This window comes from Barbatula barbatula (assembly GCF_947034865.1).
Source record: "Barbatula barbatula genome assembly, chromosome: 25".
NCBI classification, from domain to species: domain Eukaryota; kingdom Metazoa; phylum Chordata; class Actinopteri; order Cypriniformes; family Nemacheilidae; genus Barbatula; species Barbatula barbatula.
In genome coordinates, this window is record NC_136788.1 from 12,638,351 (window position 1) to 12,651,681 (window position 13,331).

At 38.4% G+C, this 13,331-nt stretch overlaps 1 protein-coding gene across 1 annotated transcript in view; it reads left to right on the top strand.

Moving 5' to 3' along the window:
* nav2b (neuron navigator 2b) overlaps window positions 1-13,331 on the top strand; it is a 66,977-nt gene that overhangs the window by 50,546 nt on the left and 3,100 nt on the right. Inside the window, exons 16-34 of the mRNA XM_079450452.1 lie at window positions 361-747; window positions 1,816-1,976; window positions 2,225-2,407; window positions 3,947-3,999; window positions 4,118-4,141; window positions 4,504-4,578; window positions 7,090-7,173; window positions 7,942-8,053; window positions 8,416-8,582; window positions 9,429-9,601; window positions 10,066-10,146; window positions 10,602-10,755; window positions 10,863-11,010; window positions 11,101-11,198; window positions 11,293-11,388; window positions 11,509-11,677; window positions 12,485-12,720; window positions 12,889-13,043; window positions 13,147-13,218. Of these exons, the coding sequence (XP_079306578.1) occupies window positions 361-747; window positions 1,816-1,976; window positions 2,225-2,407; window positions 3,947-3,999; window positions 4,118-4,141; window positions 4,504-4,578; window positions 7,090-7,173; window positions 7,942-8,053; window positions 8,416-8,582; window positions 9,429-9,601; window positions 10,066-10,146; window positions 10,602-10,755; window positions 10,863-11,010; window positions 11,101-11,198; window positions 11,293-11,388; window positions 11,509-11,677; window positions 12,485-12,720; window positions 12,889-13,043; window positions 13,147-13,218 (2,628 nt within the window). The remainder of the gene's footprint in view (window positions 1-360; window positions 748-1,815; window positions 1,977-2,224; window positions 2,408-3,946; window positions 4,000-4,117; window positions 4,142-4,503; window positions 4,579-7,089; window positions 7,174-7,941; window positions 8,054-8,415; window positions 8,583-9,428; window positions 9,602-10,065; window positions 10,147-10,601; window positions 10,756-10,862; window positions 11,011-11,100; window positions 11,199-11,292; window positions 11,389-11,508; window positions 11,678-12,484; window positions 12,721-12,888; window positions 13,044-13,146; window positions 13,219-13,331) is intronic.

The following is a 13,331-nucleotide window of genomic DNA, read 5'->3' on the forward strand; positions in this document are numbered from 1 at the left end:
GTTGGACGGTGTTCACAGAGCTGACTTGTTTATATGGGTGATTTGATGTTAGTTGAGATTGTACATTTTGAACTGCCTCGACTGGCAAATACAGCAAGTGTCTTTTCTTATGCGGCTTTGTGGCGTTTTTGACATAGCACAGATCTTGATGCTAATGTTTGTTCTAGCTGATTAGCTTTTTGGCTTTGACCGAGCGCTCGCTTTATGTTGTTGAACCAGACTGGAGATAGACTGATGGTATCGGAGCATTCAGTCCATGAAGTAATGAGAAAAATCTAAAATACTTCCGCTGTCTTAGGTTTTATGGTTTGCATGATGTGTGAAAATGTTTGTCTCACGTATCTTTTTGCCCCATTGCAGGCTTTTTGGTGGCAAATCTGGTAACAAGCTAGTTCCAGTCACCACCGTGGAGAACATGAAGAACTCCACCGTCATCTCCAATCCCCATGCTACTTCCCTCCAGCAGGTACATGGTGATCTAGACACCCAATCTGTCTCCAATGTAAGCAGTAGTTCACTTTATAGTGACAGTCCAACAGTGACCTCTCGAGGGAGTGGAGAACAAGGGCTTTCCTCCATTGGTACCAGCCCTGGATCAGCTTTCTCATCTTGGGGAGGCAGGGATGGAGTGAGCTGTCTTTCTCAAAGCCCCAAGCACACTAATAGTGACTCAATGGATGTTTCCATGGGAAAGGAAGATTTCTGTTTGAATCGAACCAGCAGTGCTCGAACTGGTCTCTCAGACAGGTGAGAAATTAAGTTGGAGTCACATTCTGTATTTCACATTTGTTTGTCTGTATTGCAAAGTAGGATATATAGTTGCAGTATTTGTTGACTAGCATAACCATTAAGGCACAGTTCAGCCAAAAATATTCCAAACCTGTATGACTTTCTTCTGTGAAACAAAAATGAAATTTTGAAGAATGTTGGTAACCAAAACAACACTGGCCCAATTTTATGAACACGAAACCACTGAGACGTCTCTCAAAATATCATCATTTGTGTTTCACCTAATGTCATGCAGGTTATGAATGTATATATATATATATATATAATTTTTTGACTGAACTGTTCCTTTAACTGAAGGGACTACAAAATAGTGATGAGAGTAAATTACGAAAAAAATAATCTTTTTCACACTAACCTTTTCGATACTGTATATAGACACATTTTCATCTTTCTCTTTATTGAATTTGCCAGCATCATGTTAGAAATGAGTGGCTCTTTCAGCTGTTTGTGACTTGAAAGTAGGTTTCATATCACTTATGATCTCCTCCTTCCACTCTCTTTAATCATTTATCTTCTCTGTACCCTATGCCCTTTTTTCACTTCATCTCTGATGTTGTTTTGTCTGCCTATTCGCTCACCTTTAAAGCCCTCTGCCTTCACCCTCCGCTAGTCCTAAATTTACCCACAATACATTGCCATGGAAACAGGACAGGTAAAGCTATCTTGTAGTATGTTCATTTGTGCTGTATTTTGTCTTTCAAAGTTTCATATGCAAGTTGTCTTAAATCTTGTATCTTTTTTACTTTTTTGTTTTATAAAATATTTAAACATTGTTAAATGTACTTTTATATAGCCTTAAATACTGTACTCTACTGTATTTCTTTTTAGGTAGTTTATCTTGTTTTATTTCCAGCTGACTTGGTTAAATATTATGTAGTATGTAAGTAAATATGGTCATTCAGCTGTCGTTTTTTTGGGGCGTTTTGGCATTTTTCTTGGAACTGTTTTCACAAGAACCTACATACTGATTTGAAGAGAGAAAGTGCTCTGTCCTGTCCCCTCACGTACACTTTTTCAAATCCACAGGTATGCCCATGTGCCTCAGATCAGAGGTCATGAGGACGCCCGTGATTGGCTACGTTCTCCCTCTGCTGTTGGACTCCCAGACTCCGCTGGCTCCTCCCCTTTCCCCCCGGCCTCTGCCCTCAGCTCGCCCTCCGGCACACGCTTCAACTTTAACACACTTGGTAAACACAAGCAAACACTCACTTACTAACACTTATACATAAACCTTGGGGGGTTACGTGCAAAACAGTTGTTTAGATAATGTGTAAGGTTTTCACTTCAAGGCTATTGTAGGGGTTTTTATGCGCTTGTGCTGTTACCGTCTATGTCAAATTCAAGTCTGCTCTTTATGTATTACTGTGAACTTTAAATGCATGATTTAGACTCAATCGTGCTGTTTGCTGACTTCGACCCCTTGTTGACACTCCAGGCAGTCCCACCACGGCTTCTCAGATCCACCTTGCAAACCTACGCAGCACCAGCGGTCAGGGCTACCACGACGGCCCGTACGACTCCTGCGGTGACACACGTCTTCGTAATTCCTCTGTGAGCCTGGAAGAAAAGGTCCGCACCATGAGCACCTCTGGATCGTTCAGGGAGGGCTTGGAAGAAGGTAGGACTTTGTTTAAAACCATTCAGTCTGGCTTTTTCAATTTATTTGACATCACAACTCATAACATCATGTTTTTAGAAAAGAACAAATAGGCCAGCATTGTTCAAGTTGGCTAATCACTAAATGATAGGTTGTTATTAATGTTAAGGATATTAACAACATCGGGCTATAACGCGTGTCCTTACGTGTGCCTAAGCATAAACAAACAAAGAACGGCTTTGTTGGCCTGGTTCTCTTACGCAGCAGTTAAACTTGATTTGATGATTAACTCGCCGGTCTTGGCTCTACACGACTTGTCCCTGAGCTCTTTTTGCTCGCTTTATGATTCATGTCTTTTGAAGGGGGTGATGGTGTTGATTTCAGTGCCCATGAGCTCAATCTGAAATTATAGTTACCGGTGTTCAGACTTGTAACTTAATTTCCTTAAAGTTACTCTTCTTCAAATTGTCTTCATCTCTACACACCCTCATGTCACTTAAATTGTGTAAATTTTCTTGTCATTTATAATAAAATGAGCACTAAGTGTTTGTTCTTTGATTGCATCTTATTTCGCCATATGGTACCAAATGGGTCGGGACAGGAAAAATATGTGCATAGCACTACTTGAGATTTCTGCATCATTTACAGTTTCCATGTCATGAAAATCACCTTTTAACAGAAATGTAGGTTCTAGGTAAATTACTGCGTACTGGACTATTTGCTTTTAATGTTAAAATAAACAAGTTCGCAAAGGTTAGAGAGCTTGTATAGGTTTAAACGTCCCTTTAAGCAGCTTGCATGATCTGTGAGAAATGAATTAACTTTTTTCTTGTGATTTGTAATTATTTGTAACTAAAATAATTTTAGTTTACACACTTGACACAGTTATTTCTTCACTTAGGAATGATAAAGCGGGAAAGACAGAAACCTATAATTCTTTGCAAATATGCAGTCCGGTGAAAAGGATTTTTAAATGCCCTTTCATCCACAAATTATTTTCACAGTACGTTTGTTTTGGCATGCTATTGTCCTTTGTTTCTGCTGAGCTTTTTGGTCCGCCGATAACACATCAAGAAAAAAGAAACGCATATACTTTTTCATCATTTATCTTCCAGAAGTTGTTTAAAGTTGACATTTACATTTAGTCATTTAGCAGACGCTTTTATCCAAAGCGACTTACAAAGAGTTCGGCAAGCAATAAGCGATATGTCATACAAAGAGCAATAGTACAATAGGTGCTAATAAAAAGCTACTATTTTCAATAAAAACTAGACCACTACCTGTTGAGAGAAGAGAGGGTTAGTGTACTTTTTTCTCTCATTTGTCTGACAAGTATTCGCCGAAGAGGTGTGTTAAGTTTTTTTTTGAAGGTTGCGAGAGATGTTGTTTACCGGACCGCATTGGGAAGAATGTTCCCAATATGTATTGTTTACTAAACAGCAGCCTACTCAAATATGATAAGCACGGCATGATGTAGTACCTTCATTTTCTGATTAACCTATTTGTACAAACATTCCTAAAATAATAGATAAATGTTTCAAACCGCCTTTTCCTCCACAGTTCATGGTTCCTCTTTATCTCTGGTCTCCAACACGTCTTCAGTTTATTCTACGGTAAGTCAGAGTTTTTGATAGTTGGATATTTTTCTATTTTTTACAATCGTGTTGCATGTGTGTTCAAAATACTTTAATTTAAACCCGTTTATCCTCTTTGTCTGTTTTCCGTCCATAGCCAGAGGAAAAGGCTCAGAACAAGGTGAGAGCACCATCCCTCTATTCATTCAGTGTAAATTTGTTGAGTTGCACGTTGGAAAGTGTAAACAACACCAGCACTGTTTTTCTTACACTTTGTCATTTTAAACACACTTTGATGTAACTATGTTTAAAGTCTAGAAAGCTTCCCGGTTTGTCATGATCCTCTTGGTAGTTACTGTCCTTGGTTTTCTTTAATCTCTGTGTTTTATGTCTGTAGCCAAAATCTCCCCCATGTTGATCAAGGGCTTATCTCTCCTAACCAAATTATTATTTGCGAAACCATAAAACTGGATCGGCATTGGCATCAAGTGTCAACTTCTAGCAACATGACTTGTGTTTGAAGTTCTTTTAATGTGCGTTTAGATACGTAAGCTGCGCAGGGAACTAGATGCCTCCCAGGAGAAGGTTTCGGCTCTTACCACGCAACTCAGTGCCAATGTGAGTACATACTTGATCATTTCAATTAAACACCTAGCCCAAAGCTTTTACATACATAGCATACATGAGCTATCAGGAAAGATTATTTTATTATTACTATATATCTATATATCTTGCGATACAATACACAGTTGAGGCCAAAAGGGATGTCTAATTTTGGAAATTTGTATTTTAAGTATTAGCTTTTTATTTAAATATATTTTTTGTTGTTGTTTATCTGTGTTTAGAGTGTGAACTAAAGCAATGTTTTTATTAATTTAGGAAACTTGGCAAGACATGATGCACCTGCATATTTCATTTCATTTGATTTCTTTTTATTTCTTTTTATTTCATGGGACAAGAAATCATCAGGGACAATGCACATTAATAACACATACAATATGTAAAATACAGCAGATTTAGCCAACACTGGCCATCCGTAGTCCCTTTTTTGCAGATTGATGTTAAGGACAGAAAGAAAATATAAACAAAATATTAATACACCAAATTAAGAACAACAAGAGATTTGATTTGAGAGCAGAACGGAAAACAAACCAAGAATATTAAAATAAAATTACATGCTACCATACCATATCCATAAATCACTATAAATGATCACAATTTAGATTTTCGAGAAACCATAGTGTCCTGTTAAATGTTTTAATTCTTTAAGCTCAACTGGGAGTCTATTCCACTCATGTGTTCCCATGAAAGCAAAAGATAATTGACCAAAGGTAGTTCTTCTTAATGGCACATTACAATCACCACTAATACCGGCACGTGTATATCTTCCTGTTATCTGATATATGTAATCATTAAAAACAGGTGGATGAAAACGTTTAAGATCTTAAAAATAAGTACCTGAATTGTACACACATTTACCTCTGTACATCACTTTTTGCCACGTACTGTCTTTTGTTTTCTAGCGTTATCTTAAATTTAGTACAAAGTTTTTTGGTTTGAAACTAGGTTTGTGCGGCTATGTCTGAGAGACACCTTGAAGAAGAATCATTTGCACAATGCGGACAAACATGAAAGCCAGCATCTAGCCAACTGCAGCTAATGAATCTTTACTTCCACAAGCCCTTATCCATCTGTTAGCTCACATACAGGCTTCATAAGGCCCCCTTGATATACGCATCGCACACACCTATGGCTCTGAAAACCACCTTGTTCCTTCGTAAACTCTTTGAGGTTGCTTCATTGAGGGTTTTTACAGTTTGAAACACCACATGCCCAAACACAAACCTCTGACTCCTAAAGGAAGTCATCCAGATCTCAGCTTCTCTGATTATCGGCTCATGTTGCTTAGTTTACGATACGCTTGTTGTGTTCTGACTGAGTGGGTTTTGCACTCCTTAAGCAGAAATCTGAACACGACGTCCTGTCTCATTTTGAAATTACCATTCATCACACAACAACAGAGATGTTGACAGGCAATGTTAACCGTACTCACCTCGGTCAAGTGTTTAGGCAGCCTCTAAACCAGTACCCGTCTCTGAGAAGGAGTAAATCCTTTCAGGCTCCCGCTCGCAAAACAAGAGCAGATGGAGAAGGCGTGAAGTTAGTGAGGAAGGCCAAATATTTTGGTCAGATCCTGCTGCTGTGTTCGATCATATATGCAGATTGTGTATTCGTTTGTATTGTTCGATTTTACCTTGAGGACTTTTGTGCTACTTCAGAGAAAGCTATCAGTTGAGTGTTTTTTGGTTTGGGTTCTTAAAATGTGTCTTCTGTTGTGTACGAACTAGTTGTGACTCCGATAGTGAGGCTTTTAAGAATGTGCACACTCCTTAAACTTAGCCAAATAGCCTGTAGGGTGTGTTTTGGATTTGTTTTGTATTGCTGTGATTAAAGGGATACTTCACCCAAAACGGAGTTGTTCCAAATCTGTATTAATGTCTTTGTTCTGATGAACACGGAGAAAGATATTCGGAAGAATGCTCATAACCAGACAGACTTTGCCCGCGATGACTCCCATAGTAGGAAAAAATACTTGAATGCATGACAGTAAACAGTCACTTTTGACTACCATTGTATTTTTCCTACTATGGGAGTCAATGCAAAAGCATTCTTCCAAATATCTTTCTTTGTGTAAATCAAAACAAAGACATCAATATGGATTTGGAATGACTCAAAGGTGAAAGTATGTCTTAAATAAAGTTTGGAGTTCTATTACTTCCACCCTTATTATTTTAACATGGAAAGTGTATGTTTTTTACCTTTTCTGCTTGTGATGTATAAATAATGATTGTACTGGCTTCTTTATAGTTCTGATGTTGCGTTTCATGCCACAACACGTTATCAGACAGCCTGGTCGCAGACATAGTTGGCACTCTGGGATACATTACTGACAAGCTGCGACCCATAGCATTTTTTTTAGAAATATGATCATACTTTAGTTGACTGCTCAACATCTGGTTTAATTCTAAAGCTGCTTTGGGTCCTTGTCCATTTATGGTATTCCTAAGTGTTGCTTCTTAAAATAAAAGTGATTTATTTTGAGTGAAGTCATTTTATGTATGTCTCCAGGCTCACCTTGTGGCGGCCTTTGAGCAGAGCTTAGGAAACATGACCATCCGATTGCAGAGTCTGAGCACCACAGCTGAACAAAAGGTAAGTGTGTGTGTGTGTGTGTGTGTGTGTGTGTGTGTGTGTGTGTGTGTGTGTGTGTGTGTGTGTGTGTGTGTGTGCCTCCCTTTGGAACCTTCAACCTAAAGGGTGATTCATACATGAAATATTAAAACAAAATGTTTTAGTTTAAAGTTGGGTTAGGATTGGTAAACAGTAGAACTGTGATGATAACAGAATTTCACAACACGGTTATCATGGCCAAAATGATTCACAATGACAATATTATTGCGATATCTATTGCTTATTGATTTACTTTATCATGTGTGTTGTTTTATTGTTCAGTGAATCTCATTCAGAATGGGGTATATGCACACAGAGCCATGACGTACTTGCGCTAAAATCTCAGCCATCTCTGTTACATCCGCACGTAGGGTCCATAAATGGGACAATGGTGTTTTTCACTCGGTCGCTTAAGATATAGGATTACGGTCAACGATTTGAGTCAAGTTATCCAAACACTACGTCATACATCGACAACCAAAAAGGAGAAGCGCTTCAGGCTATCCGTTTCAAGCTACATTGACAAATGTGAAAAAAGCAGAGTAAACTTTTGCAATTACTCGAGGCTTGATCACAGAGTTTCTTGACCCTAACCCACGCTCAGCCGTAGTAATGTTGGTTTGCTCAAATGTCTGTTTTCTTTACTAAACACATCGTCATCGCTTGGTGAAAAATTACCTCATCGCTATGAGAGCGGAAGTGGCTTAGTCTGCCAAATGCATAAATGTATATCTCTATGATCTCCTGCAGGACACAGAGCTGAATGACTTGAGAAAGACCATCGAGGTCCTCAAGAAACAGAACACATTTACCCAAGCCACCATCAACGGAGTCATGAACACACCAGACCCCAACCGCAAAGGTGAGAAATTATAGCATATATTACAGATATATATTGCAGCATGAATTATAGCATACCATTACTTTTGAAATAGAGGCAAGCTTTATTATACTTTTAATGTAAATATGTGCAGAACCCACAGACATGAGGGGTGACCAATAGTTTTTATGATTTATAAAAAATTATTCCTGCAAACAGCGATTTTACAGTTAAGCATTACAGCATATATTGCAGTAATTTATTACACATATATAGCTCCGCCATATATTATTGTAATGCCTCCTCTCTGGGTCGCTCTTTTTGTCTAATGCTGTTTGACAAACATTATGAAACGTTCAAAAGCACTGTAGAAATAAAATGGATTTTCTTTTTCACTCCGTCAGTATCTGTAGATTCAGTTAACGGGTCGCCTCAGTCCCAGCGAGACATGCAGATCCACAGGCAGCCGTCCTCAGACAGCGTCTCCAGCATGACCAGTGCCACCAGTCACTCCAGCATCGGCAGCAGTCTGGAGCTGGATGCCAATAACAAGAAAAAGAAGAAAAACTGGGTAAGGAGCAATTTCTCTACAATACTTTATTTTCTCATAAATATTCATGTATTTAAAGACCTACTGTGCGTAGGTTTACCTGATCTCCCTGTCTGGCCGAACTGTGAGATCTACAGAGACCAGCTATTTCATTAAACTGGTTATCTGGTTATTTTGTCACCCTTTTCAAGCCTGATAATGTTGACGTTTGAAAAATGTTTTTTTGTATCACCAGTCTCCGTGTGCAGGAGGAAAGGTGAATAGTTCATTAAAGACAATGTGTCATTTTGTTAGCACATGTGTCAATGTAGTCTTTTCTGTTTCTGCATGTGACAAGCAGTCTAAAAACAATGTACATTTCTAAAGTTCACGATACTAAGTGGACTAAAATGACTCTTTACAGCCAAAGTACTCTGGGCTTGTGATATGCAGTAAACAGCGTGTAATGAAAGATCCACTTTAGCTGTTGGCTATATCCCTTCTCTCTAAATTGTCAGCCCTATATGTTTATATACACAGTATATTAATAATATTATATACTACCAAGAACCTTTGCTTACAGTTAATCGATTATGGTTTTAAATGTCTTTTCTGGTTTTTCCTTGTGCTTTCATGTCATGGTACAGGTATATGAGGTAAGATCAAAATAAGTCTGCATAATTGTTCGGTTTTGTCGTATTAGATTTTAAAAACTTAACACAGGAAAGGACAAACACACACCGATTTAAAGCAAAACTCTTGGGGTGTTCCATGTCTTTTGGAAAACATACTAAATATATCAAAAATGTCCAGTTCTTATAAGGTGCATGTATAGAAAGCAAGTTACTGGCAGTGGCACCATACTAACAAACTGTATCTTCTTCGCAGCTACGGAGCTCCTTTAAACAGGCCTTCGGTAAGAAAAAGTCTCCCAAATCGGCTTCTTCTCACTCGGACATAGAAGAGATGACTGACTCTTCTCTGCCATCTTCACCCAAACTCAATTATAACGGCTCGACGGCGTCCTCGCCCATGATACGCAACTCTCACTCTAACTCACTGTAAGCTCCTTTCACTCTCTCCTACTTAAACTTACGAGTTTCTGCTCCCATAATGATATAAAGATATTTGAACCGAACAGTGACGGCACCCGTTCACTTCTATTGTATGAACACAAAACCAATTCATGTGAATAGATATCTGGGAAGAAAGTCATACGGGTTTGAAATGACACAAAGATGAGTAAATGAATGCAGAATCTTCGTTTTTTGGTTGAACTATCACTTAAGCTTGGATCTTTCTGAGGTATTTAGTTTTGAGCTTTTTCTTGGATGGAGCATACATTTATAAAAGACAAGGATCATTTACAATGCGATTTAGTCTAGGAGGTTTAGGAAAACCTAAACTCGCCCCCATTAAACTCTGCCGTTACCAAGTAACTCTTATTGTTATGCCGCTTTTGGATAAAGCACTTCTAAAAACATCCAAAGCAACATGGATGGTTCATATTTGTGTATGTTCATAGTCCTCAGTTATCCTCTCTGCCTGTGTACGGGCACGGCTGGGGCTGTACCAGCAGGTCCACAAGGTCTGCCTCTCTAGCACGGTAAAAGAGAACGTTGCAAACCGTAATGTACCAATACTCCACAATCTCTGATGATCAGAACCCAATACAAGAGCAGATTTTCAATCAACGACTTCGATTCCACTACTAAATGAACATGGCCAGTTTCACATTATGATTTAAAACCTAAAACCTGATTCATATATAATTTTGGTAAATTATCAATGAATGACGTGACAGATTTTCCTTCCACAGATCATTGGATTGGACAATTCACATTTACCACTAACCACTATATATTTTTCTAACACAGAAATAATGAACATTAAATAATGAACTAAGCTAAAAGCATTTAGTTTTTCATAGCCTAATATGAAAATATCATTTTCGTTACATGTATTTATATTGTTCAAATGTTTAAATATAATTGAAACTAATTTAATTTAAGCCTTTTTGCATTGCTGCAAATTATTTATATATTTTCATGTCCCTCACAGGATCTCTGAGTGTACGGACAGCGACGCAGAAACAGTCATGCAGCTACGCAGTGAACTCCGAGAGAAAGAGATGAAACTGACCGACATCAGGTTAGAAGCTCTCAGCTCCGCCCACCAGCTGGACCAGCTGCGAGAGACCATGAACCGCATGCAGGTGAGCATCTGCTTCAACAAAACAACTTGTCTTACATAGAAAAATATCTCGATATAAAAAAATATCTAGTTCTGGATTATGTCGCTAAATGTATTTTATGCAAACAGATTGAGATTGAACGGCTAAAATTGGAGAACGAGCGGTTGAAAATGGACAGCCGGGGCAGCAGTAGCAGTGCTCCGTCTCAGGTGTCTATCTCCCCATCATCTGTGGGCTTGTCTTCACAACTGAGTCTTACCGAATCCACCAGCCTAGGTATGAAGAACTTCTGTTCATTAGTGCATTTACTTTTTTAAACATTTTGCACATCTTTTCAATCAATATCATTTTTTTGCTGGCTTTTAGATATGTTGTTGGGGGACTGTGGAGATGGAACGTCCTGGAAAGAGGGACAGCATGTTAAAGTTGTGGTTAGTTTGGAGAAATATCCTGAGCTGAAGGAGGTAAGTCTATAGATGGTTTTCACTTTACTTTTAAAAAGAATCAAAACATTTGTGTTAGTGTTCCTTCAAGAACTTCTCTGCTGTTTTTTGGCAGGAGTGCAGATCATGCCAGTATCTCCTGGGCTGCATTGGTGTCAGTGGAAAAACCAAATGGGACGTCCTTGATGGTGTTGTGAGACGCCTCTTTAAGGTACAAAATCACTTAATACACATCCCTTTATATTTGCTGAGACAGTTGATTTGTTATCTTTTAAATGGATTCTTCAGAATATTAAATCTTTGTTGTGTTGTACTTGTATCATCTCTATAGGAATACATTATGCATGTGGATCCTGTGACTCAGCTGGGTTTGAACACTGACAGCGTGATGGGATATAGCATCGGAGATATTAATCGCACTAGTGATGCAGATACACCAGAACTCCTGCCGTGTGGTTATCTTGTGGGAGAAAGTGATACTATCTCTGTTAAGTTAAAAGGTACTTTTATTGCTTTTCTTGAAAAGAACTTACTGGCTTATTGTCTGCTGTTTTAAAGTTCTGTTATGGTCTCTTTGATCATAAAGAAATAGTTTCCCCCAAAAAAAATGTTTTATTCATGGTTTAAAGCCTTTTTTCATTCTGTCGAAAATGATTTAAAAATAGATTTAGGTCTGTTGCCCTGAAAAAACAACACATTTATGATCATTTATTATGCCGTTTTTGATGAAAAAAGTCTAAAATTGTCTTTAAAGGTCCAATGTGTACATTTTTGGAGGATCTATTGGCAAATATGCAGCAATATATACACAACTTTGTGTTCAGAGGTGTATAATGACCTTATATAATAAAGCATTACGTTTGTATTACCTTAAAATGAACTATTTCTATCTACATACACTGCGGGTTTCCTTGCATGGAATTCGTCATGTTGTTTCTACAGTAGCCCTAAACGGACAAACTGCTCTACAGAGCGCATTTTGTAAATACGTTATCTCCTTCTGCAAAGAAGCGAAAACGTAAAGACATCTTTGTCCTGCTGTAGTCCTTCTAAAGAGAGTGGAGTGAGCTGTTGGTTGCAATCTGCAACCTTGCCGCTAGATGCCACTAAAATCACATTCCTCCTCTAAAAACGTACCTTTGGTGTTTGATTCCAAAAAGGCATAAATTGGATTTGGACAACATGAGGGTGAATAGATTTTTTTTGTGGGGTCAACTTTTCCTTTAAATCAAAAATGAATGTGGTGTTATGAAAGAAATGACTTTAGATGCAACCAATGGCTTGAAATCATTTGTTCCCATTTGCAGACTTGTCTCTTGACAGTCAGGACAGTTTGGCATTTGAGACGCTTATTCCAAAGCCCGTTCTACAGCGATACATATCTCAGCTTGAGGAGCACAGACGAATCATCTTCTCAGGTCCCTCCGGGACTGGAAAGAGCTTTCTGGCTAGCAGACTGGCCGAGTACATGGTGCTAAAAGAGGGAAAGCAACTAGAACACCAGGCCATCACCACCTTCAATGTCGATAACAAAACAACAAAGGTCTGTAACTATTTAACTCATTGACATAGTATTTATAAACAATGAAATGTGTTTTAAAAACTTTTTTAAATTACCACCAGAAATTCATAAACCTTATATTTCATTTATTCAATAATTTACAGTTCATTTTGTGTTTTATTCAGTAAAATGTATGCCTTTGTAAAACAGGAGCTGAAGCAGTACTTGTCTAACCTGGCTGAACTGTGTAACAACAGTAGACAGCTTGTGGACGTGCCTGTAGTTCTCATTCTGGACAACCTGCACCACGTCGGTTCTTTGGGAGAGATTTTCAGTGGCCTTCTCCAATGCAAGCACCATCAGTGGTGAGCAAACTCATTTCACAAATCAACCCCATATTTCTGTCATTTTGCTTTAAACTTTTGTGTTTCATGGTAACTTCAACACATCTTGAACGTTCTCTCACAGTCCGTACATCATTGGGACCATGAATCAAACTCCCTCACCCACTCCAAACCTACAGCTTCATCAGAATTTCAGGTACCATCCCATTCAGTTTACATTTGAAAAATAACGTTTTGTTTCGTAACAACTATTAAACAACTGCCATAAATGGTGATTGCTATGCTATCACCACATGACGGCCCATCCGT